The sequence below is a fragment of the Entelurus aequoreus genome, linkage group LG12 (assembly GCF_033978785.1).
Source record: "Entelurus aequoreus isolate RoL-2023_Sb linkage group LG12, RoL_Eaeq_v1.1, whole genome shotgun sequence".
In the NCBI taxonomy this organism is placed as follows: domain Eukaryota; kingdom Metazoa; phylum Chordata; class Actinopteri; order Syngnathiformes; family Syngnathidae; genus Entelurus; species Entelurus aequoreus.
Genome location: NC_084742.1, coordinates 21,184,517 through 21,212,214, shown reverse-complemented (window position 1 = coordinate 21,212,214; position 27,698 = coordinate 21,184,517). Strand labels below are relative to the sequence as shown.

Here is a 27,698-nt window from a genome sequence, read left to right as displayed (position 1 = left end):
ATAACTGCTAATAGCATAAAAACACATGTTTACGCCTTTATATCCACACTCACCTCCCACATAATCACTTGTAATTCTACTTGCAGGACTGACAACACCTGCAAATATAGCCACAATCCGATTATCAAGCGTCAAGGTGGGCCGTAGAGAAAGAAAGGTATCATGGCGGAGTTTCACAATATATTATTTATTGTTTCCAACTGTTGCTGCATCAGCGGGTATAAAAATGGAGTAAATGACTTTGTAAGGAAATGCACAACATTGCTGATAGAGGGACAACAAATGACACGTCCAATTGTGGGCATTGTTACCGTGTTTTGAAAAAGAAGCCGAAGTAGACTTACGTGTTTAAAAAATGGCGGCGAGCTCACAAAGTTGTTAAATGTTTATATTATTAACATTTTAGAACAGAAAAAAGTGAGTACTTACCGGCTGTTTACACCGTGGTGAGGGACAACGTTGACATGTAAGCAACTTGCAGTGTTTAGCCCGCCTTGCTAACTTGTGTTGGCGCACACGAGGAAAACAACTGTAAAACTTCACTGACTTAATTTAGTTCGCCATATTGTTTTATACCGTGTCTCTCGCTAAAGGCCGGCGCCATGTTTCGTCATGTTTGTTGGTTGGCGTGCTTTCTTCCTCTCAAGTTGAGCAAGTCAGGACGGAACCGCCCAGAGTCGACACAAACTAACAAGAAAGGACAGACCAGCGAACTACGCGCAATTACGGTAGGCCTTTTCCGGTTTGGTTTCAAAGTAAAGCGCATTAAAAGGAAATGGGGGTTTTCCTTCATTTTAAACACTATATTCCAATATTAATGTTTAAATATATTTGTTCAACACAATATCCTGAAACATTACATATTTTCTTTTAAATCTAAGCAAGGGGTGTTCAAGGTCTGTCCGGTGGCCATTTGTAGCCCAGTTTATTCCAAAAATGACCATGGCCCAAATCAAAACATTAGGCTACCAAGGGTTAGGTACTCCCTGAATAAGAAAAAAACGATTACCATTGAATGTTGTTACAGTATGCACTACGTCACTTGTATTACAAACGCTGTATGTTTACTTACTTAACGCTACAAGATAACCTGCAATGTTAATATAAACTTAATATCAAAAGTGGCCCCTGCAGCCATCAAGTTTACTGCAGACAGCCCTTATAAATATTATTTGGACTCCAATACTTTTGGGGACCATAACAGAAAGAGTTTAAGAAGGTAGATTGTCAGTGATCTGAAAGAGGGCATTGCACTATTCCACCTGGTTATAAGAAATTACTTGGAATTAAAAAGTTTATGAAGATAGTCAGTGATCTGAAAGAGAACATTGCACTATCTATTTCACCCGGTGATTTCAAGAAATAGCTTGGAATTAAAACTAAATTTTGAAGCATGTTAAATTGCATTTAACATGTCAACGCTGATACAAATCACTAAGAATTTTGTAGTACTCTTTCAGACAAATACGGCAGCATTTTTTATAGGCTTGTTAGAAGTGAGTTGTATTTGAAATGGTCATCATTTATTTATTAAAATTCACAGCCAAGCCTATTAATTTTAATTTAAGACAAAAACAGACTGCACGTGTGTATTACTGCAGGAAACACTTTATTTAGCGCATAATAATATGTACAAATAAGATTAAAAACAAACCATACACAGAGAAAACAGCGAACACTTCATGTTGGGGAGAATGTTATGAGTGTGGGGAGGCAGTATTCCTGCTTCTTTGTGGGGGACTGCACATCCAGTGCATCTAGATCCAGAGAAAATACCTTCTTGCTAGCTTCTACTGAAATGTCATTAACTGGAAGAGCCTTCGGAGATCTTATGTTCTCCATGAAAGAGCCACTGCACAGCTGCGGGATTCGACGATGACTGGAGTTCAACGGAGACAACGGCCCATCTTTTTTCAGACAGGGGATGAAGGGTTCATCTTCCTCTTCGTCGAGGCTGAGCAGACTGTCGCAGCTGGGCAGTTCAGGCAGAGTTTCCTGATGGAGGCTAAATTGTGGCACGCTGCTGCTGGTCGTGGTGCCACTCGAGCTGTTAAGAGCGTTGAATGTGCCACAGAGCAGAGAAGAATTGATTACTGCCCCCTGTTGATTGCTCGCAGGGCTGCAGGTTTGGGAGGGCACACTGTGTGCGTGGCCAAGTGAGCTAGGAGTGCTGTCAGGCTCAGAGAGGGGAGTTAGGGACCCAGCGATACGGTCGTTCCACTTTATCACCTCAGCACTGTCTTCCTCTACCGCTTTGCGCCAGGAGCTCCTTATATCCAAAACTGGGAGAAAAATTAGCAGCCAATCATATTAATCAACTGAGCATACACAAAAGTTAGCATATAACATACTCAAACTGTCAGGTGTGCGACGCAGCTGCTTTCTGGTTGAAAAGGGATCTCCGTGAAGGGTGCCAAGAATCCAGTCCAGATCCAAACCTGAGAGGTGGTCTGCTGCCGGACTGGTTGTTGCTACAGCATCTGCAAACTTGCACATGACAGACAAAAACATCCGTTGGGAAACCTGCAACCACGTGCTTGTTATTGTTAGTTGAGACAGTCATCTCTGTACCTGATCAGCAAGGTTATCACATTCCATGTCTAATACTGGAATCTTGGCCCTGGTGGGTGTCTCCTTGGCATGAAGGCTACCGGTCATGCTTACAGCGGCCTGGAATGGATCACAATGGACACAAGGATGAAAGTGAATCCAAATATGACAGCATTTTTGTGATGTTTCAAGTAATGTGTCCTGTGTATACATTCTCTGACGTACCCTTAGCTGAGATGAAACCACCCTGTTTAAACAACTGATTTTCTTTTTTTTTTAATTAAAAAAGGGCTTCACTACACATCTTGCAATCATTTAGTTTTTCTACAATGAATAAGCTAAACAAGCATGAAATTGCTGTTAAAATTGACTGACTGTTAGTGTTAGCATTGTGGCTCACAAAGCCATGCTAGTGTTATCAACACTTATGTCCTTCTGTCCTACTACTTAAAGTTGTGTTGTTGTACGTAATACATATCTATTACCTCAAACAAGTGCAGAGTTAAAGTGTGTTCACAAGAAGTAAACAAAAGCACTGGTTGGAGACACACACTTTCACCTTTTCATCAATGATTTTCCATGACTTCTTCAAAACCTTACAGAATTTCCAGGACCAATTAATTATTTTATTTCAATGGTACAACAGACACCTAATTATCGTAACGTTGAGTAAAATTAAGTTAATAACTGAAATGTATGGTGCCTTTCTTAAACAAAACCAAAACAGTAGACAGACACACTTGGATACATTTTGTCGTATTTCAGTTGCAACATATTTACTCTTTACTTCTGCTCCATTCCAACAACCCCGCATATAAATTAATTTGGAGGACCAATATTTGTTTAGTCTTGTCAAACAGCACTACATATGCTTGTTGTTGGGACACTTAAAGGGAAACTTCGGTTTTTTTCAACCTGGGCCCTGTTTTCATAATTTTTTCTGTATATGTGAGTGCTGGATAAAACATTTTTTGAGGTCGCGCCAGTATTGAGCAGGGCAGGCAGCCTCCAGCCCAGCTAACGCTCGTACACAGGGCAAATGGCTCTCGTCAAAATTCGGCCTATAAACATGCATTTTTTTCACACTGACAGGCTCAGATAGTTACAATGAGTGTCCGACAACATACTAGAAAGGAGAAATTAACGTATGTCTCTACCTTTAGCTGGAGATCGCTGTATGTTGTGAGCTGTGTCCAAATCTCACCACGCTACAAATCTCGTTCCGAAATCTCGCGATAACTCGCGACAAATCAAATCGTCCACATCAGGCAAAAATTCAGCCATGACAGACAAACAAACAAACTTTTCTATAAAACTAAAATAACAGTCTTCGGTAATCCAACAGAAAATCACTTCAGTCATCTCTCTTCACCTCAGTCAGGTAACTGTTTTTCCACCGGTGTTTTGTCGCGAGTTATCGCGAGATTTCGGAACGAGATTTGTAGCGTGGTGAGATTTGGACACAGCTCACAACATACAGCGATCTCCAGCTAAAGGTAGAGACATACGTTAATTTCTCCTTTCTAGTATGTTGTCGGACACTCATTGTAACCATCTGAGCCTGTCAGTGTGAAAAAAATGCATGTTTATAGGCCGAATTTTGACGAGAGCCATTTGCCCTGTGTACGAGCGTTAGCTGGGCTGGAGGCTGCCTGCCCTGCTCAATACTGGCGCGACCTCAAAAAATGTTTTATCCAGCACTCACATATACAGAAAAAATTATGAAAACAGGGCCCAGGTTGAAAAAAACCGAAGTTTCCCTTTAAGGCCTTGTCAGACTGCAGGTCAATTCAGATTTCTTTTGCCCATATATGACCTGTATCTGATTTTTTATGTGAATGTGAACAGTACAATTCCACATTTTTAGAAACTGACCCAGGCCTCTTTTGTATATATATATATAGTAAATCAGATATGTAACGGATGCAACTGCAGTCTAATCGATCGGGTTGCATTCATCTGACAAAAAGAGGTAAGGGTCATAATTATTAGCAAAAATAGACGGTTAAAAAAATAAATAGTTGACAAATGAGCAGAAAACAGGCGAAAAGAATATATTTTAGGAACTCAGGTCAATGTTCTACCACTCCTGTCTCTGACTCCAAATCCTCACCCACAGTCTTTGGAGCAGATGTTTAAGGACTCAAATCAAATGTCCCAAAAACTGAGAGAGCCAAAATGCTTGCCCTCTTCCTTCTTAATCTTCTATGTGCAATAATTTGATTCAGAATAGGGATGTCCCGATCCAGGTTTTTGCACTTCCGATCTGATACCGATATTGTTTTTGCACTTCCGATCCGATACAGATACTGACCGATACCAATACTGACCGATACTGGCCTATCCGAGCATGTATTAAAGTTTAAAGTTATTTAGCCTACTTAGTTGTCAGAATCATGTTGAAAAGGGTTTTAGTACTCTTGATAACAACTAGCCAGCTGAATTAGGGGAGTTTGAATAATACACAATGGTTGGTAACAAGAAACTGACCTGTTTAGTCAAGGATAAACACAAATTAGACAAAATTATACATGACGAACAGAAATGGCATCATTGAACTAGGGCTGGGCGATATGGCCTTTTTTTAATATTGCGATATTTTAAGGCCATATTGCGATACACGATATATATCTCAATATTTTGCCTTAGCCTTGAATGAACACTTGATGCATATAATCACAGCAGTATGATGATTCTATGTGTTTTGATTGATTGAGACTTTTATTAGTAGGTTGCACAGTGAAGTACATATTCCGTACAATTGACCACTAAATGGTAACACCCGAATAAGTTTTTCAACTTGTTTAAGTCGGGGTCCACTTAAATTGATTCATGATACAGATATATACTATCAGATATATACTATCATCATAATACAGTCATCACACAAGATAATCACAATGAATTATTTACATTATTTATAATCTGGGGTGTGGAGGGGGGCGCCGGATGTAAGTGTCAAAAAGACAGCCAAAAGAGTTTGATATGAGAATAAATCTAAAGTTAAAATATAGGGTAGAAATGCACCCATTTGCAGGAAATGTAGTCTTGATTTTCAAAATTTTCTTTCAAGGCTTGCATGTCTACATTAAAACATTCTTCTTAATACTGCATTAATATATGCTACTTTTAAACTTTCATGCAGAGAAGGAAATAACAACTAAAAAAATCACCAATTTTTTCATACAGTGTTGATGTGGAAATTTTTGCCTCGGCATTTTGATGGTGTGGGCGTGTGGCACCGAATGGAGATAAGCGTCTCGACAGACGTTACAATATTTGAACAATGATGACGAAAACTGTTTTCTCTGTCGTGTCCGTGTGTCGAAAATTGTTATGCGCTTATTTTTTTACTTGATTTTGTGCGTGGCATATAATTGCTATGCGCAGAAGACGCTTGAGCAGTGCGCAATTGCACAGGCGCGCACCTTAGAGGGAACGTTGCTCCCACGGCTGCGCTAACATCACAGCTAACGTTAGCAATGCTGCTACCTCTCTGCTCGGGGAGGGCGTATACGTATGTGACGTATGACGTGACGTGTGTAAGAAGGTGCGCTTGCTGTCTGTGAGAGGGATACACAGAAAAGAGTGAGAAGAGCCTGTCGTGTAATGCCAGCAGCTAAAAGCAACTGTGTGAGAATCCACAGACCTGTGGATGTGTTGAAGGTGTGCTGGAAAATGCGGAACGGAAATTAGGGAGCAGCAGAAAAGTGGAATGTATTATTTAAATCGGTGCGTTGGAAAACACGGACCGGGGTTTTTTTTAAAAAACTGGATCTGGATCGGCATTTTCCCATGCCTTGCCGATACGCATTTTTTGGCAAATATCGGCGGCCAATCCGATCCAAATATCGGATCGGGACATCCCTAATTCAGAAAATGTTGAATTTGATCGCACAATTTTTTTTTCAATTGCCACAAATGCCCCCAGGACTGAGACCTACTAGAGTTAGAGCCATGTTTACGTAATGTCGACACGCTTGTCAGACTGCGTTCACAATAGACATTGCATTTTTTGTAATGTGAATAACTACCGTACATACATAGATCGGGCTTTACAAAAACATCCAAATTGGACATCCTACCCTGCAGTGCGAATGTAGCCTGAATGTGCCGTGAGATAATGTCTGGTGTGCCGTGCGAAATTATGATATTTCACCTAATTGTTCTAAAAAATACTTTTTTGTAAACCAATAATTATAATCCACAAATAACGTGCCGTTGTTGAGTGTCTGTGCTGTTGAGAGATTGGCAGAGTACCCATGAAATACTCTTCCATATCAGTAGGTGACAGCAGGTAGCTGATTGCTGTGTAGGCCTACTTTGAGACAAGAGAATTTCGTTAGAATACATATCGAACAATTCTGTCAGGTATTTGATGAGAAGGACTTTAAATTGTCATTATAAGCTATTGAGTGCTGTTAGTGTACTTTTTTAAACAAAAAAAATGTGCCTTGGGTTAAATCATCCATTCATCCATCCATTTTCTACCGCTTGTCCCTTTTGGGGCAATCAAGGTTTATTTATATAGCCCTTAATGACAAGTGTCTCAAAGGGCTGCACAGGCCACAACAACATCCTCGGCTCAGATCCCACATGAGGGCAAGAAAACTTCAACCCAGAGGGCACAATGAGAAACATTGTAGGGGACCGCAGACCGGTGCAATGGATGCCGAGTGGATATGGTTAATTATGTGTTAAAAAAAAAGGTAAAAAAAGTTGAAAAACACTGGCCGAAATGACATGAGTCTTTAAAGTGCACAGCAAGCCCAAAAGCCCAACGTTGTCTGATTTGTTGCTGTGGAAATTGTAGTAGTGTTGCTGCCCGGCTGTCCTTACAGCATCAGTGTTCATAGACTCATCTATGATTATTGCGCTGCAAGCAAATGTGGCTTCAGTTTCAAATGTTTTCCCTTCAAGTGGCTAACGAGAGTTGCATCGCCTTTATTCAAAATGCCAAATGTTGTGCAGCACAGTTTGCATTTAGCACGTCTTGGGTCAGCATCTATGACATCCACAATTTGTATGTATCCTAAAAAAAGCCATGTATTATTGAAGCTGCACTTTGCAGGCAATTTTTCAGTATCGTCACTTCGCTAGCAAGTGTAACTAGCCAGTGGGCGTGCCTGCATTTCGTAGGCGCTTGCATGCCACAAGCCCACACAGACTAGTATGAATACATTTTTCATACCACCAAAATATCTTGATGGTCCGTAGCAATTTACATTTCATTACAACACTTCCGTTTTGTTTGACTCAATGAAACTTTGAAATATATTTCCATAAATTTTCCAAAACGTCTAAAAATGTATCATTTTTAAATGACTTTTCCTGGGTCAGGAAATCGAATTTTAAGATTTCATGACTTTTCTAGGTATTTCATGACTGTAGTAACTCTGATTAAAGCTACAGATACAAACTGCTCTAATCCTAGTAGGGTTTACTAAGAGTTGTCTAAATTCAGGCATCAAGGCTAGATTTTGGACAACACATTTTCTATACATTATTGTGGGGCCCGTGATTTCAAATAGGTGAAAAAACATAACATGGGACCATTAAAGTGAAATCCAACAACTACAGTACCTGCTGTGGTACAGATGGGGTCTTCTGAGGAGGGGATGGAGGCGTATCAAAAAAACAGTCCAGGGAGGTGTTGACGTGGGGCGATGTGGCGGCTGAAATATCCCCTTGTTGATGCTTTTCAACTGTGGAAAAAGAGCTATGTGCAAACAGAGAGCAAATTGTTATTCCCAGAGTCATTTCTACACTGCAAGATAAGCCTTCAAGGACTGAAATTAGCGCAGTGTCTGCTCCGTATCTGTCTGTAGTGATTTCTCTCAATTCACCACAGTCATCAGAGAGCAGGGATGCTATGGGGAGGACCAGTGATGGACAGACCACTGCTTAGAACTGTCCAAGTATCTGCCTCCCGGTACATTACAATCAGGATTTAAAAGAAAGACAACATTCACCTTTTGAGGAATGAGCAAGTAGTGCCGTCACCCAACTTACACTCTTCAGACTTATCTGAAAGTTTGAACAAGCAACATAAGACATTGCAATCCAACTCAAAATGTCCTACAGCGTCACTGGACTCAACTCACTAGGAAGCTTGGCAGGAAACTGTGAGAAGACGCTAGGTCCATAGCTAGCATCAGCTGCTGGTTCAAACGACAGGCAGGCCATTGGTGAAAGAAAGCCAGGTGCCTAAAAAGAAGAAGTCAGATGATTGCAGGCACTTTTAAAACCTATTGGCTAAGGTTGATTGAATGAGCACTCACTTGATCTTCATTGAGAAAAGAGATCAAGGGTGTTTCTTTCAGTGTGTTTATCCACTTCCTGTCCCACTCGGCCTCCAAGTCTCTAATACTCCTTCTCACCTCAGGGATTTCCTCCTTGGAACTCTTCAATCTGAAGGCAGTATTTCACTTAAGCCAGAGTCATGTTAAGTTAAAGTTAAAGTACCAATGATTGTCACACACACACTAGGTGTGGCGAAATTATTCTCTGCATTTGGCCCATCACCCTTGATCACCCCCTGGGAGGTGAGGGGAGCAGCAGTGGTGGCCACGCCCGGGAATAATTTTTAATTCCAACCCTTGATGCGGAGTACCAATCAGGGAGGTATTGGGTCCCATTTTTTTATAGTAAAATGATGTCCTCCTCCATTACAGCTTACCTAAGGAGCTGAAGGTCCTGCAGCTCACGAGCCATCTGTTGACATTTTTGCTCCAGGTGTATCAGTTCGACCTTCGGTTTGGGGGTCTTCTGGACTCTGCAACGTTCCTTCAGGAGGCGCAGAGCATGGTTTGCCAGCTCCAACACATAAAGCAGGTCTAGCTGCCGGGCCTGGTACACATTCCTAGAGCTTAACTGCAAAACATTTTTAATAAGTGATGATGTTCTAGCTTACATTCATACATTTTGTTGATCACTCACATAGCTATATACTAGTGTTGCTAACGTTGTGTCCTTTCCCATACCGTTGTTATGTCTTTAGTTTCATTTTGTTTGCACCACAGAAAATGTTTCTCTCTCTCAATGCAATAACTTTTTACATTGTTGTATGTGGCCGAGGAGAGAGAGCAGATGGTCTAAAAAAACCTTAGGTTGGTGGGTTAAACCCTGATCTCTCAAACCCAGGCACAGCTGTTGTGTCCTTGAGCAAGACACTTGGTCCACCTTGACGTGGTCAAAAAGGCCGTTAGTGCAAATTGGCTGCCACATTTCCTTTGGTCTGCCCAGGCAATACTTATTTTTTAAATTATTGCTATTATTATTATTATTATTATTGTATCCGACATCTATTATGTTGGGCAAGTGCGGATATACAAGTAGTAATTGGTTTGCGACGCTCTGAGTTACGTTTTGTGGTTATGAATATTTAGTTCCCATAATTGAATTAAAAATAGAAATGTGGTCCTTTTACTGGATATGTTCTTGAGCGCTAGTTACAGCACATGTGGCATAAGGATACAGTAGCCTCTGTGCGCTACGTGGTTGTGTGTACGTGAGGAAGACAGCTGCACTGTGTGTTCTACGCGTGAGACAGCTACAGCTGGGTTAGAACAGTCATTTTTGCTTTTTAGTCAACATTTTGTACTTCCTTATGTTTCAAAGTGGCAATGTGCGAAATAAAAGTACTCACCATAGAAGCTAAAATGAAGACCATAAAAACCTCTAAAAGAGGTTAAACATCCACTAATATTGGCAGCACATTTGATACCAACTGCTTGACTGTCACACTCCTTATTCAAGATTAAGATCATTAATGTTCATGAATTCTAGAGTGGTCACTGATTCCATGCTGTTAGAATCAGATCTGGGATCCCAGGCAAAATTCCAGAAAACTGCAGTTCCCCTTTAAGAGTGTTAAAAGAGGTTAAACATCCACTAATATTGGCAGCACATTTGATACCAACTGCTTGACTGTCACACTCCTTATTCAAGATTAAGATCATTAATGTTCATGAATTCTACAGTGGTCACTGATTCCATGCTGTTAGAATCAGATCTGGGATCCCAGGCAAAATTCCAGAAAACTGCAGTTCCCCATCCACTACATCACATTTCAATATTTTTTTAATGATATTTGGCTTGTATATATGCCTCCAAACCTTTCAAAATATGCCAAAATCTGCACTGTTGCAGGTAAATGAACAGTAGCTTAATGGGACTCTTGCCCATTATCTGAAACTCAGAAATGTAAATACAATGTATGTGCCTTAAGAGTTAATTAATATAATTCAGGAAAAAAAAAATCAGACATTCGCTGTAACAACTTTTATAACGTATGTCTGATTTTTGACTGTGTCTAAACAAAACTCGTTTGTACGGCAAGCACCACCTGTGTATGTAATAAACGACTGTTCGCAACACAACTCGGTAAAAGAAAAGCGTGGACAAAAACAGTTCATTAGCGTTGAAGCTACAGATGCACAAAACAGCGCGTCGCCAGTAGAGCTTACTAAAAGCAATCAAGTCACCTGTTGGGGGAGTTGTTCAATAGTCTCAATCAGGCAGCGAGGAATTTGTAGGCGGCGGTCTGTGCCGTCGAGAGTGTACTGGTCCACCACTCCTTTCAAGACGCTTCCCAACACATGTTGGCTCTCTTCTGTTGTCAACCGCATTTCATCAATGGTCGACCACAGGGATCGAACCTTAAACACAACCATTAATGATGACTTCTTCTGGAGAAAACATGCACAACTTTCACATTTAGATAATACCATCACAGTTTTGTTGGTGGAAGGCACTTCTGGTTGGGGGGAATCCCCCACATGATGTCTTAAATAGGAGATCAAATTGATTACAATTATAAATAATGTCAACGAGAAATGAGGGGGAAAAAAAGTCCCTTACTTGAGGAGAGCATCGTACTTCTTATTCTCATCTCGGAGGTGTCGCAGAGAATCCTCAATGCCCCTAAACGACAAGAGATTCACTTACGTGTTATCAACCACCAAGAAAGCTCTGCAACTATAAAGCAGGTGCTTTACATATTTATCATTCTAATGGCGAACAGGTGTGCTTGCTTAACACTAGAAGTCCCAGCATTTTTCTGTCTACCTAGAAGACCCAGAGAGGGGTCATTTGGCCCGACGCTTTTCCCGAATACACTAATCACTCATTTTGTTATGGTAATGAGGCTGTTAGGGGCAGTTTGTCTAGGTAGACAGAAAAATTATACATGTGGGAAATGCCGAAAGGAGCAATGGCAGTGCCAGGATTGTGAGTGACTGCTCAAATGTATGTCAGTCACGTTTACATGGACATGGTTTTTCATTCTTTGTAAATATGCTTTTTTCTTTGTAAATTTTTTTTTTTAAACTATTTTTGGCACACAAAAATAACAATTGCTTCTGCAACAACCCTCCACACCAAAACTGGGAAAACAGTTGCTTTTTCATTCTTTGTAAATATGTTTTGTTTTGTATTTTTTTTAACAATAAATGTCAGAGTGTTGATCCCTTCATTCTGTTGATCCTTGCAAAAACACACACAACCTACCTCAGAACTAAAGCTTGAGCTGTAAGGTTCCCTCCCCCACACAGGCTCAAGTGGCCCCCTGCCGTGTGCCACTAACAGCCACATTTTCATAACAAAAGGAGTGTCCACAGGGGGGACTAGGGGTCAAATGACCCTCTTGTGTGTTTTCTAGGTAAAAATGTCAATTGACCCTTCTCTGGGACTTCGCGTGTTAATGTGTCATTCAATGAGAGCCTTTTTTTTTTTAAATCTAGAAATCTAAATATTTTTATGTTGTGGATAAAACAAAACATCTAAAAGTACAGTATACACAAATGCTTTTTAATATAATACTTCTAAAGCATAATAGGCAGGATATATTGATAGTACACTATACAAAATTATTTTTAATTGTTGCTGCTTTTTGTACAATGTACTTTGTTGAGATTTTTTCAAGAGTTTACACACTTAATTTTAATTCGTTTAATTAAAAACAACTAGCAACCAATCTTGCATCTTCTGGTGTTAATATAGAATGTACTTGTGCTGAGAGACTATTTCTGTGCCTCGATGTCGCTGACGAAAGAAGAGAGCTGCAGCGAGCATGACGTCACACTTGCTTTGCGCTGTTGCTCTAGCTGGACTTTCCCTCCTTAAAAGCAGTCACCGTCTTAATATTTGCACATTTTGTAGATGGGTGTCCGCGGATACCTGCAATATATATAAAAATCACGTCTACATTGCAGACATGCTGACAAAGCTCCAAACTATGGTGTGCACTTTGTTTACATCCAATTTCGGTAGCACGGTTTTCGGTAATCAAAATCTTTTTTCGGTGGTCAAGTTTTCTGTACCACTCTATAGTGCACACATAATAGGCTATACCTCAATTCACAATTTAACGACCATCCATCCGTTTTCTACCGCTTGTCACTTTTGGTGACCCTAAGAATCGATATTGAATCGAATTGTGGGACACCCAAAGATTCACAGCCCTAATATATTAATTTAATTAGTTTTCAAATTTAAAAAAAACAAAAAAAACATTTTCAAGGCATGGCGGTAATAAAAATGCCGAGTCGGCGCGCCACATTCAATTGCATTAAGGAGAAACAAATATATATATATATATATATATATATATATATATATATATATATATATATATATATATATATATATATATATATATATATATATATATATATACTCTCGTGTCACGTAGCTTGCGTATGCAACGTGTACAGCTCCTCCCTCTACGTACCCTCCCACAGATCTTTACGTGCACATCCCAAAAAAATATAGCTTTGCATCAGCGTCCCAAAAGACATGTGTTCTTGTCTCTTATAAGGATTGTGAACGATAGGCAAAATACCAAAAAAAAGTGCAGTTCCCTTTTAAAAGTCACCGCTGTTTCAAAATATTAAGTTGCAACTCCAACATTAAAGGGGGTATCGCTACCACTACTACACAAAGGAAAACGTGTGGACGAGAATTGCAAGTAAGTCCCGCTTGCACGTACCGAAACAAAGATTATGGATGACTGAGAGGAGGCTCACTTTGTTCATGTAATTCCACTGTCGAATAAACATGCTCAGGTGCTAAGAGCGATGCACATTGAGACCTCTTGTATCCAGTTTGAAAGCCAGGGATGAAGACATAACAATTAATCAATGATGACAAAGTTATTGAGTTAATTTTAATTTATCATTCAATATATTGACTAATAGCCAAGGTTAACAATTGTAATACATTTTTTAATGACTCTGGACATTGAATTTAATGCTTTTTATTGCAATTTAAGGCCTTAAAAGTCCATTAAATGACTTAATGCTTAAACCTGGCAATTGGATTTAAAAGCCTACTGAAATGAATTTTTTTTATTTAAACGGGGATAGCAGATCTATTCTATGTGTCATACTTGATCATTTCACGATATTGCCATATTTTTGCTGAAAGGATTTAGTATAGAACAACGACGATAAAGATTGCAACTTTTGGTATCTGATAAAAAAAAGGCTTGCCCCTACCGGAAGTAGCGTGACGTAGTCAGTTGAACATATACGCAAAGTTCCCTATTGTTTACAATGATGGCCGCATGAAGTGAGAGAGATTCGGACCGAGAACGCGACAATTTCCCCATTAATTTGAGCGAGGATGAAAGATTTGTGGATGAGTAAAGTGCAAGTGAAGGACTAGTGGGGAGTTGAAGCTATTCAGATAGGGAAGATGCTGTGAGAGCCGGGGGTGACCTGATATTCAGCTGGGAATGACTACAACAGTAAATAAACACAAGACATATATATACTCTATTAGCCACAACACAACCAGGCTTATATTTAATATGCCACAAATTAATCCTGCATAAAAACACCTGCGTGTTTGTTACGCTAGCTCCTAGCTCCTCTGCTAGCTCCTAGCTCCATAGAACACGCCAATACAATTCAAACACCTGATCAACACACACAATCACTCAGCCCAAAAGACCGTTCACCTAACCCAAGGTTCATAAAGCTTATATATTTTTAAAAAGTTACGTACGTGACGCGCACATACGGTCAAGCTGTCAAATGTTTAGCAGCCAAGGCTGCATACTCACGGTACCTGATATTCAGCTGGGAATGACTACAACAGTAAATAAACACAAGACATATATATACTCTATTAGCCACAACACAACCAGGCTTATATTTAATATGCCACAAATTAATCCTGCATAAAAACACCTGCGTGTTTGTTACGCTAGCTCCTAGCTCCTCTGCTAGCTCCTAGCTCCATAGAACACGCCAATACAATTCAAACACCTGATCAACACACACAATCACTCAGCCCAAAAGACCGTTCACCTAACCCAAGGTTCATAAAGCTTATATATTTTTAAAAAGTTACGTACATACGCAAAAAAAAGTTGCGCACATACGGTCAAGCGATCAAATGTTTAGAAGCCAAAGCTGCATACTCACAGTAGCACGTCTGCGTCTTTGTCATCCAAATCAAAGTAATCCTGGTAAGAGTCTGTGTTGTCCCAGTTCTCTACAGGCGTCTGTGTATCGAAGTCAAAAGTCCTCCTGGTTAGAGTCTCTGTTATCCGAGTTCTTCCATCTTGACTGCATCTTCCGGGAATGTAAACAAAGAAGCGCCGGCTGTGTACTGTTGTTGCTGGCTACGTTCGAAAAATACGTCCATTTCGCACCGACAACTTTCTTCTTTGCTTGCTCAGCTTCCTTCTCCATAATGCAATGAACATGATTGCAACAGATTCACGAACACAGATGTCCAGAATACTGTGGAATTATGAAATGAAAACAGAGCTTTTTCGTATTGGCTTCAATGTGGAAGGCATACCCGTGTTCGCCGGTCTACGTCACGCGCATACGTCACCCTCAGAGGCGTTTCGAACCGGAAGTTTAGCGGCAAATTTAAAATGTCACTTTATAAGTTAACCCGGCCGTATTGGCATGTGTTATAATGTTAAGATTTCATCATTGATATATAAACTATCAGACTGCGTGGTCGGTAGTAGTGGGTTTCAGTAGGCCTTTAAAGCGCATTGTAACTGTGATACATTACATATTTTATGAAATATATAAGTTCTTACAGTTGCTCTCTCTAAAACCTAAAATACTTTCCAGCCCCTTACATTACAGGTAATGAGAACAAGAATAACAGTTAAGCTAAAACTATGCAATGAACAACCCAATGACTTACTTTGCTCGTTTCTGGTACTCCTGCAATACGCGATCCTGGCGGACAGCCTCCTTTAAAAACCTGGTTTTAGCTAGGTGGAGTCTCTTCCTTGCCATGTCAAGAGAAGACGCCGGCATCGCTGCAGCCTCGGGTACAAAACCGTCACCTAACGAAAGACGTATAAGATAAAATAGTTCAGAGCAAAGTTGATCAAATCGTTCGGATGAGGGGGAGACCTACCTGTGTTGAAACTAGTCATTTCCAGAAGCATCACCTGTTTCGCCAAATGAAGCATCAAGCTTGTGAACTTGGGGCCTCCAGGTGAGAGTAGCAATGATGCAAGCATTTTGGAGCCTGTGTATCCAGTTTCATCCTAAGAAAGGGCACAAATAATCTGCATGAGCCTTGAAAGACAAAAAATCTAAGAAAACAACTTCAATTATCAGGAGTCCACAACCTCACATGCGCAACCTACAGTGGGACAAAAAAGGATTTGGCAGCCACTGACCGTGAAAGTTTACCCACTTTAAAAAATGAGGCGTCTGTCATTTTCAGTACAAATCCAGGAAATCACATTGTATGATTTTGAAAGAATTTATGTGTATAACGGTACAGAAAATAAATATGTGTTCGATAGGCTCCAGCACCTCCCCGCGACCCCAAAAGGGACAAGCAGTAGAAAATGGATGGATGGATAAGAAAGGTTCATCTCAATACATTTTAATGTAACCTTGGTTGGCAATGACAGAGTTCAAACTCTTCCTTTAGGCACAACTGTAGGTGTATTACCGCTAAAAGCCAGCTAGCGCTCCTGAATGTAAACAGATGAATGGATCTACACAAACATCGACTGTAACAATACCATGTACAAGAGCCTTATATAGTTGATACTACAATTAGGGCTGGGCGATATATCGATATATCGCGGGTTTGTCTCTGTGCGATATAGAAAATGACTATATCGTGGTATTCGAGTATACGTTCTCACGCAGTTGCTTTTAGCTGCGGGCATTACACTGCATGCGTTTCCCACTCTTTGTTGTCTCTCCTTCTCACAGAGACTTAAAACAAGCGCACCTTCTTACATACGTCACATACTGTCACGTGTGCAACGTCACACGCTCCCGCGGAGCAGACGGGTAGCGACATGGTAACATTAGCCGTGATGCTAATGGTACAGTGCGGGTGGTAATACGAGAGAGAGAAGGTGCAAATCTGGTAACAAATGAAGGAAGAATTAATTCCCAAGAAAACAGCATGGGGTCCATCGTCTGGCGGTGGTTTGACTTCAAGCGGGAAGATGTTGAACAATTATGCAGCAAAAGCGTTGCTACAAAAAGTAGCACCACTGCTAATGTAGCATCATTTGAAAAGTCACCCGCTAGAGAATAAGGAGTGCTTGAAACTCTGCATGTCAACATCTCCGTTCAGTGCCACACCAACAAAATGCCAAAGCAGCTATTTCCAGATCAACACCGTATGAAAAAAATTGTCAACAACAGAAGGAGATAATGTCCGCAGGAACCTACCACATAGCGAAGGACATATACTATTTGATTTCCTATTATGCAGCTCATTTTTATTTGACACTTATTGAAATATCTTGTGTTACATCCTGCACAAAAGTGCACTTTATTTGTTTTAAACTATTGTAGTGGCGTTATGTCCAAAAAGTGCACTTTAATTTAGTGTTGTTTTGATATGTCATCTTAGTGACATCATGCACAAAAGTGCACTCATAGCTCGTTTTAAAATGTCTCTGACAATCTTGCACTTTCTGTTTTGAAATAACATGAATGTTTGTGCAACTGCTTAATAACTGTCTAATAAATACAGTTTTGGTCAATTGACTCAGTTGTGATTTCCCTCTGCATGAAAGTTTAAAATAAGCACATATTAATGAAGTATGAACAAGAATGTTGTAATTGTAGACACAGAATCATCATACTGCTGTGATTATATGCATCAAGTGTTCATTCAAGGCTAAGGCAAAATATCGAGATATATATCGTGTATCGTGACATGGCCTAAAAATATTGAGATATTAATAAAAGACTATATCGCCCAGCCCTAACTACATTGATTGCATTGATATTATCAAAAAATATTTTATAATTTTTTTTATTGTTTATAAACTCACGAAATATGTCTTTGGATACAGGAAGACTTTAAGTATTGGTATTGGATTGAGACCAAAATGTGCAGTATCACCTAAAACTAACGTAAAGTATCCAAACAGAATAATAAGTGGTTATTACATTTTAACAGAAATGTAGCTAGAACATGTTAACACAGAAAGTAACCAGAACCAGCCATCCATCCATCCATCCACCCACTTTCTACCGCTTGCCCCTCATAATCTTGACAAAATCAGAAATGACATAATATGTTGCTGCATACATCAACAGCCACATTAGGAGCATTTGCTGGCTCACTTACTACCAAAAGAGAAGTTGTCCAATATTTTCACTATCCTATTTAATACCAAAATTATTTTGATGTAATAAGGGACAAGCTGTAGAAAATGGATGGATGGAAGAAACATTTTTAATGCATCATAAGATATTTTGTTAAGTAAAGGCAAAAATGTCATTTTTGTGGTCCCCTTTATTTAAAAAAATATCTAAATACATTTTGGTACTGGTAGCTGTACCAAAATATTGGTAACGGGACAACCCTACACTGTAGTGTTTATTTTACTACCCTGCACTATTGTTTTAAGTATGTCCGAAATTGATTGTCAGTTAAATAATGTACAACTCTGCCGACATATTCAATATTGAAGGGCAACTTTGTCAACACCTTAACCATTATTTTGGTTGTGTATATTTGAGGTATCCTACCCCTTACTTAACATATTTTATTCCTTTTGATTATGGTTGTTATCCAAGTGCAACATTTAGCTGACAGACAAAGAATATGTTTTATAGTTACTCTTTTGGGGTTTTTTTGACTTGGAGATTTCAAAGTTTACATTCCGATTACAATGTTAAAATATATGTGAAATACGAGTTTATTGCATTTCAAATGAGATACCTGCATTATTATCAATATGTACGGCTTCCTCCCACCCCCAAAGACATGCACCTGGGGATAGGTTGATTGGCAACACTAAATTGGCCCTAGTGTGTGAATGTGAATGTTGTCTATCTGTGATGAGGTGGTGACTTGTCCAGAGTGTACCCCGCCCTCCGCCCTAATTCAGCTGAGATCATCGAGCATGCCAGGCCTACACTACCCATAAGATTTACACGCCAACATGGATGGATGGATGGATAGTTTTTAACGTCACCATCAATTCTCGCAGCCAAGCGCAGGTCACTTTCCGGAACTCAGCATCTTGTTTATTTCCAACCACAGGCAAGCAAAATCTAAAAAAAAAGAAGATATATTTTTTTAAAAAGACAAAAAAAACATTTACGAGTTAGACATCATCTACCTGTAGGTCTGCTGAAACCTTGTTGGATTGAGTTTTTCCAGCAGGAAAGTAATCACAATGAAGAAAGCATCTTTGTTGGGTTTGTCAAACATATTCCTATCAAAACACATGACAATTAATAGGCATCATGATTTTTGCAGGTAAAAAAAAACATTTTGGTTTGTCAAAAGCACCCCCCGCGACCCCGAACGGGACAAGCGGTAGAAAATGGATGGATGGAAAAGGAAGACTTACGGTCCAAGTTTGATGTGTCTTGCGCTGCTCTTGCTGACATTCGACAAACGGTAATTGTCAGGTTGAAACCCCAGTGAGAGAAGAGCAAACCACAAATATTTACCGTTTTGTTTATCTAAAATTATTTGGCTCGCCATCTTCAGAATAAGCACGTTTTGTACCCAGTAATTTAGCTAATTAGCTAACTCGTCGTGCTAACACGAACACTTTGTTTTTCGCTAGCTTCGAAACTTGTTCTAAAATGATCAACATACGTTTAAAATAACACAAAAAAGGCGTAACTACTGCCAACTATCGGTTTGACGAATAATAGAATTAAAACAGACAAACAGTCAGCTTTTAAGCTACTTGATAACGTTACAGTCAAAGAATGCAAACTACTGGCAGTGGGCAAAATAAAACAACCGCCAAAACTTCCTATAAATACCCGGACGTTGTCATTCCTTGTACTTCCGCTATATTTATTTAACAACGCGTCCCCTATCGCTTGGGTGTATAACTGCAGTTACTTTTATATAACATTGAAGTGGTGTACTGTTCTGTACTTTGTGTGTCATTAGAGTAGATTTGTATGCAGCATTTTAATAACGTGTGGTATTTAATTAAATATACTTTTAAAAAACGAAATACATGATGACAAACTCTTCAATCAGCAAGGTGTCTTGTAATTTACAATGTCTCTCAAAAAGCATATCATATGAAATGTAAATATATTAGTAACTACATGTGCTAGGCTTTTTTTTGATTGATTGAAACTTTTATTAGTAGATTGCACAGTTCAGTACATATTCCGTACAATTGACCACTAAATGGTAACACCCGAATAAGTTTTTCAACTTGTTTAAGTCAGGGTCCACGTAAACAATTCATAGTACAAATATATACTATCATCATAATACAGTCATCACACAAGTTAATCATCAGAGTATATACATTGAATTATTTACATTATTTACAATCCGGGGGGTGGGATGAGGAGGGTGTGGTTGATAACAGCATACTTCAGTCATCAACAATTGCATCATCAGAGAAATGGGCATTGAAACAGTGTAGGTCTGACTTGGTAGGATATGTACAGCGAGCAGAGAACATAGTGAGTTCAGATAGCTTAAGAACAAGTATATACATTAGAAATACATTTGATTATTGTCATTTGGTTATTTACAATCCAGGGAGGTGGGATGTGGAAGGGGGAGGGTGTCAAGGGTTGAAGTTGCCTAGATGTGTTGTTTTAGTGCGGTTTTGAAGGAGGATAGTGATGCACTTTCTTTTACACCTGTTTGCTAATCCATTTTAGCAAAACATACGAACATCGTAAATTCCAGCAAGCATTCGATATATCTTGTCAAAGGAAATGACTACGGGAATAAAACTTGGATATACTAAGTTTAAAATAGTCAGTCTAGTTTGTAAAGTAGTGTAGATTTACTATCTACTGTCGTATCAGCAGGTCACTAAACACTGCATGAACGAATACAGCGGAGTGAATCTAATATGACCGCAAAATCTAATGTTGATTAAATAAAAGCATGATTTATTGTAAGTTTGGGAGCTGGAGTAAGTTTAAAACTATAATTAGAGGTATTATTTTTGCTTTATTTTGTCAGGAAAACTAAAGTCAGAAGACAGCAATTACATTCCTCCGGGCACAGCCGCCGCACACGTCCTTGGTAGCAAACATGGCGCCGGTTGTTTAGTTGTCCATACTTTCTGTGTACACGACTCTGAGTCAATTGACTGAGTAATGCATATTTATTATTTATTTTCTATGAATTTAATTTTAACTTATTTTAGCTCTGCGTAAGTGTATGTAACGTATTTGTTCTCAGATTTTATGAGTCCCCTTTTTTGCGGTGTAATCAGTTTGAATGGAAGTGCTCGAATTGAAATGCAGGCAACATCGTGTTATTGTCTAGTGGCCATCAACTTTGTATGTTTTCATCGATTATTTTTACCCTGTTGTTTAATTGTGGCTCCAGCTTGATTATTATGCCATCGCCATCATCGGCGCATGCTCTTGAACGCAGCACTGAGCCGCAAAGCATTGTGGGATTGCATGCCGGTCCGACGTTTCTCGAAGGAACTGCAAAGATGATGGTGAGCGCACTATTGTCCTCGCCTCCAATCTGAAACACAATCCTTCGCCATCTATGTGTTTCTTTGCGTCGGACCGCACTCAAAGTAGTCTGCGTTGAAACAGCATTGTGTTTTCCGTGCTGGGGAGCACTTCTTTGTGGAAATTGCCTTTTAAATGAACCAAGATAGCGTTAGCATCCAGAAGCTAACAACTGCCAATAGGCGTATACGATGCTACTAGCATGATAGCCGTCGATGACAGTGACGGTGTGAATCAAAGTTGAATTCCAAACTGCAGTGGACTTCTTCAATAGTTCATGTTACGTCAATTTTTGTACGATAATTTAGTCAACAATTGGCAGCAGTACATGCTGGTCTCTGATGAATGGTAGCAGCAGCACAATGACAAAGCTAATTTAGCTAACTGGCTATTTGAAAGTGTCTTTTCATCCAACATTTCTTTATGTAACCATTAAATGTGTTGGGGGATTTTCATGGTTGCCTTGCCTCTGGTGCTGTTGACGTGTGTCATGAAGATGTAATTGTCCATCCTTACACACTAACCTGTGTCCACAGCCCACACCGGTTATCCTGCTGAAGGAAGGGACAGACTCATCCCAGGGAATCCCTCAGCTCATCAGCAACATCAATGCCTGCCAGGTAGGAAAATAAACTCCACTTGTGATAGTGCAAGTATGGAATAAAAATGTTCTCCGTCAGGTCATTTCTGAGTCAGTCAGGACCACCCTTGGACCCAGAGGGATGGACAAACTGATTGTGGACAACAGAGGTGAGAGGAAACTGCTTTGTGCTTTTTAGCAGCCTTATTGAAGGGAGCTAAATGTTTTGTAGGTAAGGCCACCATCTCCAATGATGGAGCCACCATCCTGAAGCTGCTGGATGTGGTTCACCCTGCAGCCAAGACCCTAGTGGACATCGCTCGGTCACAGGACGCCGAGGTATTTGTCGGTGGCGAAGCTAAGTGGGTGTCTCCCGCGTGGATTTAAAAGTCCCATCATTCCTCCATACCCAAATTTAGGTCGGAGATGGCACCACTTCAGTCACTCTCCTCGCTGCAGAGTTCCTGAAGCAGTTAAAACCGTACGTGGAAGAGGGTCTCCACCCTCAGACCATCATCCGAGCGTTCCGCACAGCCACCGGCCTGGCGGTCAACAAGCTCAAGGAGATCGCTGTACCTGTGAAGAAAGACGACAAGCAGTGAGCGCTCTTTTCCTTTTGTCTCTTTCCATAGTGTTGCCCCTGATTTTCCACGAGAGACGTAATGACCGCCTTGCAAAACGACTTTATTGTTGTATTTGTAGAAAGCAACAACACAGCAGCAACAAAACCTCTGGCGAGCTTTGTACACAAACCTTTAAAATTCAACTACCACTAAAAATAAAAATTAGGGCTGGACAATTAATTGAATTTTGATATAGATTATGGCTTCTCACTATCATGCAAATACAATAATCCAAAAGCAACGATTAATGAGCATTGCTGCATGCAAATTCCGGAGCTTGTGACGGCGAGGAGCGAATTAATGAAAACAGCATGTCTATTAGACCGTGTAACAAGTGTGCACGTCTTTTGGGTTAAGCCTTAACCCGGAAGTGATACATTTTCATTCATATTTGACAATTATCAACGTGATAATTTATTTTTATCAATCACATGCTTTAAGGTGTAACGTTGTCAGCCAATGTGTTACGGCGTGCGTGTATTTTGTCAAGGCGAGAACCAATTATTCATGTTAACATTGATTCTGCTCAGTGGCCTTGTGGTTAGTGTCTGCCCTGAGATCGGTAGCACTCGCCTAAAATTATTTTCAGCATTATTTAAGACCAATTGAAGCACAAATGTAATCACAATTTTAATGCAAGTATTTCTTTTAAACGCAATAAGGTTTGATTTCTCTCTTTTTTTCATTGTAATTTGGAAGCTCAAGAACTTCTGACTATCATAAATAATACAAATACATCAGACTGAAATCTCAAAATAGCAAAAATTGTACTCAATAAATATTATAAATCTTGATGGGGAAGTGTTTCCGTTTTTGGAAAAAACGTGTTTGGTTTGTCAGTTTTATTGCCATCGCTTTCCAACAGTTTTGGCATACTTGCTCGTTTGTTCGTTAATGGGCTCATCTTGCTCGTTTAACATATTCCGACACTGAACATTTGGCTTTGCAATCATCTTTTTCATCCTAATTTTTGTTACCTGGTGGTCATTCTCACTAGCGATGCTCCGTGTGTAGAAGCTAGGGGTCCCGCCTCCACCCAAAGAGACAAAGATTGTGGATGACTAACGAGAGTAATAACTCAGTTCATTTAATCCTGCTGTTTAATAAACAGGCTCAGGTGATGAGAGCGATGCACAGAGTGAACCCTCTTGCACCCTGTTTGAAAGCAAGAGACAAAGAAAACGAATACACCGACCTAGCAATTTGTCGATGATGGCAGAGTTATCGAGTTCATTTTAATTTATCGTTCGGTTGACTTATTGAGTATTGTCCCAAGACTAAACGTACGACGGTGGAACCATTATGCAGGAAATCCGCGGTTAGTCTGCCGCTGACGCCCACCTTGTCTGCTCAGGGAGCAAAGGCAGCTTTTGGAAAAGTGCGCGGCCACGGCGCTCAACTCCAAGCTGATTGCCGGCCAAAAGGATTTTTTCTCCAAGATGGTGGTGGATGCTGTCATGTCTTTGGATGAGCTGCTGTCGCTCAAGATGATTGGCATCAAGAAGGTCCAGGGAGGAGGCTTGGAGGTGCAGGTTTTTTGTTAACTCCCATAAAGCAAAATAGAATTTGACTCTGATTCCTCCATCTTCTTACCCCCTTCCAGGATTCTCAGTTGATTTCTGGAGTTGCCTTCAAGAAGACTTTCTCTTATGCGGGCTTTGAGATGCAGCCCAAGCGTTATGAGAAGCCAAGGATTGCATTGCTTAACGTGGAGCTGGAGCTGAAGGCCGAGAAGGACAACGCTGAGGTTCGAGTTAAATCTGTGGAGGTACAAAGAGCCCGACAAAATGTTCTCATTCTTACCTGCCTTGCCTGAAGTAGTCTTCATTGTCCTTCTCCGCAGGATTACCAAGCCATCGTGAATGCAGAGTGGAACATCCTTTACGACAAGCTGGAGAAGATCTACCAATCAGGAGCCAAAGTGGTCCTGTCCAAATTACCCATTGGAGATGTGGCCACTCAGTACTTTGCTGACAGAGACTTGTTTTGTGCTGGAAGGGTCCAAGAGGAAGACCTGAAGAGGACCATGATGGTAAGACAGAATTTAGGGCTGGACGATTATGGCAAAAATAATCATCACAATTATTTTGATTTATACTGAAGTCACGATTAATGACACGACTAATTTAAAAGCATGAGTATTTATTGTACCACCAGAACTCAACTTTAAATATAATTTAAAAGGAAAACTGGGATATACATTATTAACAAACAAACAAGTAAAAATAATATTAACAATGATACATTTACATTTGAAGGAATGTAAAAAATAAATATTGGGGAATTCCGTTTTTTACCTTTTACACTTACAGTAATTTACCACCATGGAGTTTTTGCTTTTTGTGTCATAAACACAATTTAATAAAATGTTTAATTAAATAATGAAATATTATACATTTATTGGCTTAATACATATTTGGACAATATTGACCAATATTTTAAGTAAAAGCATAATTGGTGTAATTTTATCAAGTCTTTTAAGTACATCATGCTTATGTGAGGTACTTTTTTTGAAACCTTTATTTTGTTAGTGCAGTCAGAACAGATGTTGTGCACATCGCTGTTATTGTGAAGGTGGGAAGTGTGCTGCTGTTCCGAGCTTCATGAGTTAAGAGACGACTTGAGGCTTTCATCCGTGTCGCCGTTACAAGCTCAGGAAACTGCATGCACGTTCTGCGGACCATTAATTGTTTTCTCCCCAAAATCGAAATTGCGATCAGGATTTGATTAATTGTCCTAACAGAATTTATGTGAAGAAGCTAATAAAGCAGCTCATTTGTGGAATGTGACCTGCAGGCTTGTGGGGGCTCCATCCAGACATCAGTAGGTAACATGACAGATGATGTCCTGGGCCTGTGTGAGCTCTTTGAGGAGGTGCAAGTGGGAGGAGAAAGGTAAAGGAAGACCAGAACACACACACACACCATTTAAATATAAAGCTTACTTGCATCAGTAGGTGACAACTTTGGTGTTTTTGTAGGTATAACTTCTTCAAGGGATGTCCCAAGACTACGACGTGCACCATCATCCTGAGGGGCGGAGCAGAACAGTTCACAGAGGAGACGGAGCGATCGCTGCATGACGCCATCATGATTGTGCGCAGAGCCCTCAAGGTGAGAACATGAATGATACTTTTAGAATGATAGTTGGTGTGGAGCTGGATGCTGACTGTCAAACTTTTGTTCCAGAATGACTCTGTTGTGGCAGGAGGCGGGGCTGTGGAGATGGAGCTGTCCAAGTACCTGAGGGATTATTCCAGAACCATTCCAGGCAAGCAGCAGCTTTTGATAGGTGCCTACGCCAAGGCCCTGGAGATCATCCCACGTCAGCTGTGTGACAACGCCGGCTTCGACGCCACCAACATCCTCAACAAGCTGCGTGCTAAACATGCCCAGGTAAGAACCACTCCCACATCAGGTCTCCGTGCAGGCCTCTTCCAATGTGTTCCAGAATTGAAGATAAGTTGTGCTGCAGGGCGGCATGTGGTACGGCGTGGACATCAACAACGAGGACATCGCAGACAACTTTAACGCCAGCGTGTGGGAGCCGTCAGTTGTTCGCATCAACGCGCTGACCGCAGCCTCAGAGGCGGCTTGCCTCATCCTGTCAGTCGACGAGACCATCAAGAACCCACGCAGCAGTATGGACGGACCACCAGGCGGCGCTGGAAGGGGCAGAGGCCGCGGGAGACCCCATGCGCATTAAGACCCAGTTAAAAAGGAGCTTTGGAGTCCAAATATTGTATTTGGATGTCTGAAGATGGAAGTAGTTACCCACACATAGCAAACTGCATTTTCTTTGACATTTCATGTATGAATACTTTTTTCACCGTGAGTTTTGCCATCATGTTAGCACATCATCCTCTCCACCTCTGGAACTGTTCTGTAACTTTCATCTTTGACACAGGAAACATGCACTGAAAGGAGAAGTTCTTAACATGCATCAAGTGCTCTCATATTTATTGGAACAAACTTAACAATAAATGCACAGATTAAGAAGTTACTTTCCTGCTCCTTTTGTGTTCTTTTAGCATCACCCAGACAGCAGCGCTGATTATGGAACATGTCTTGCTTCAAAAGACAATCTACTATGGAAAATATGAATCTAGTTGTTTGATTTATGCCACTCGTAGCAATTGATTAGCCCAACAAAAAATGAAACATTATTGAGAGCGATGGCTGCCTATGAAATATTACTCCGCTGATGCATTCTTCTAGTTAATACTTTCTGCCACTGATTGGTCGAACAGCAATGAGCATGCAGACTTGGAATAAAATGAGGTAAGATGATATCGAGAAGCACTCCAGGATGAACAGTATTTTGCTATATTACTCTACAAATTATTTGATTCTATTTGGATTCTTTTTTTAAAGTGTCACAGTTTGTAGAAAGTGTTTTGATCCTTCAGTTAGACAGGAAGTCAAGGCAGTATTTTGATCCTTCAGTTAGACAGGAAGTCAATGGAAGCCTTGACTGAGCGTTTGGAGATGACGTCCATGGCTGTGACTTTGATTTCTGTGTCACCAAACTGCATGCTGGCCCTGATCTCCCTGCGCACCTGTCCTACTCCTGCTGGCCCTGATGCTCCCGCTGGAGATGCCTGCTCAGGCAGGTCCAAAGTCATCATCCCGCATTTCCTGACCCCCAGGTCAGAGATGTACGTCACATCATCCGTGGTGCTGCAATAGATGTTGATGATGATCTTCCTTTGGCCACGGCGAGCCGGCGTGTAGCTCCTCCTCACCACCTCGCCCAGAGCCACCGACTGATCCACGGACACGAAGCGGTCCAGGATGTCGGTGCACCACTCACGCTCATCCTTGATGAGGAGCTTGTCCCGTGGGTGGCGACCCTCCACAAAGCGGTTCAAGACTCCAACGCCGTATGTCAGTGGGCATCGACGCACTCGCACCTGACAAAGATGTAGACAACCGTCATACATTCCCTAAGTCCAATTATGGTAGATTGGGATGCTTTTTATGTCTTTTGAATTATTTCTAT

The 27,698-nt window shown here is 40.5% G+C and overlaps 4 protein-coding genes and 1 non-coding gene across 12 annotated transcripts in view; 1 reads left to right on the top strand and 4 right to left on the bottom strand.

The window, feature by feature from the left end:
• dennd4c (DENN/MADD domain containing 4C) overlaps nucleotides 1–725 on the bottom strand; it is an 81,109-nt gene extending 80,384 nt beyond the window's left edge. For all 3 annotated transcript variants that reach the window (XM_062065203.1, XM_062065202.1, XM_062065204.1), the window contains exon 1: nucleotides 430–725. The gene's annotated coding sequence lies outside the window, so the exon portion shown is untranslated. The remainder of the gene's footprint in view (nucleotides 1–429) is intronic.
• Nucleotides 726–1,590: 865 nt separating this feature from the next.
• haus6 (HAUS augmin-like complex, subunit 6) lies at nucleotides 1,591–19,831 on the bottom strand. Of its 2 annotated transcripts, XM_062065200.1 has the most exons (16): nucleotides 19,379–19,831; nucleotides 19,145–19,240; nucleotides 18,998–19,076; nucleotides 15,946–16,078; nucleotides 15,727–15,871; nucleotides 11,413–11,475; nucleotides 11,280–11,337; nucleotides 11,037–11,210; nucleotides 9,230–9,423; nucleotides 8,832–8,961; nucleotides 8,655–8,757; nucleotides 8,523–8,577; nucleotides 8,134–8,269; nucleotides 2,572–2,670; nucleotides 2,352–2,487; nucleotides 1,591–2,282 (listed from the first exon to the last, which is right to left on the bottom strand). In XM_062065200.1, the coding sequence occupies exons 1-16, from the start codon at nucleotides 19,513–19,515 to the stop codon at nucleotides 1,681–1,683; spliced, it is 2,340 nt and encodes a 779-aa protein (XP_061921184.1). In that variant the 5' UTR covers nucleotides 19,516–19,831; the 3' UTR covers nucleotides 1,591–1,680. The 2 variants fall into 2 exon arrangements, with proteins under 2 accessions (XP_061921184.1, XP_061921185.1); XM_062065201.1 differs by lacking the exon at nucleotides 8,523–8,577 and having other exon boundaries at nucleotides 8,134–8,255.
• LOC133662970 (small Cajal body-specific RNA 8) lies at nucleotides 8,352–8,482 on the bottom strand. The gene has a single exon (XR_009828212.1). It is a non-coding gene; the product is annotated as a small Cajal body-specific RNA 8 (non-coding RNA).
• Nucleotides 19,832–21,351: 1,520 nt separating the features above from the next.
• cct7 (chaperonin containing TCP1, subunit 7 (eta)) lies at nucleotides 21,352–26,699 on the top strand. Its single transcript, XM_062065195.1, has 12 exons — nucleotides 21,352–21,475; nucleotides 22,031–22,114; nucleotides 22,175–22,244; nucleotides 22,307–22,413; nucleotides 22,494–22,672; nucleotides 24,052–24,223; nucleotides 24,301–24,465; nucleotides 24,541–24,729; nucleotides 25,494–25,591; nucleotides 25,678–25,810; nucleotides 25,886–26,092; nucleotides 26,172–26,699. The coding sequence occupies exons 1-12, from the start codon at nucleotides 21,368–21,370 to the stop codon at nucleotides 26,400–26,402; spliced, it is 1,743 nt and encodes a 580-aa protein (XP_061921179.1). The 5' UTR covers nucleotides 21,352–21,367; the 3' UTR covers nucleotides 26,403–26,699.
• Nucleotides 26,664–27,698, bottom strand: part of hspa12b (heat shock protein 12B) — a 37,205-nt gene continuing 36,170 nt past the window's right edge. For 4 of the 5 annotated variants that reach the window (XM_062065191.1, XM_062065194.1, XM_062065192.1 and 1 more), the window contains one exon: nucleotides 26,664–27,609. In XM_062065191.1, the coding sequence (XP_061921175.1) occupies nucleotides 27,139–27,609 (471 nt within the window). In that variant the 3' untranslated portion in view covers nucleotides 26,664–27,138. The remainder of the gene's footprint in view (nucleotides 27,610–27,698) is intronic. The other variant, XM_062065193.1, reaches the window with a different exon arrangement.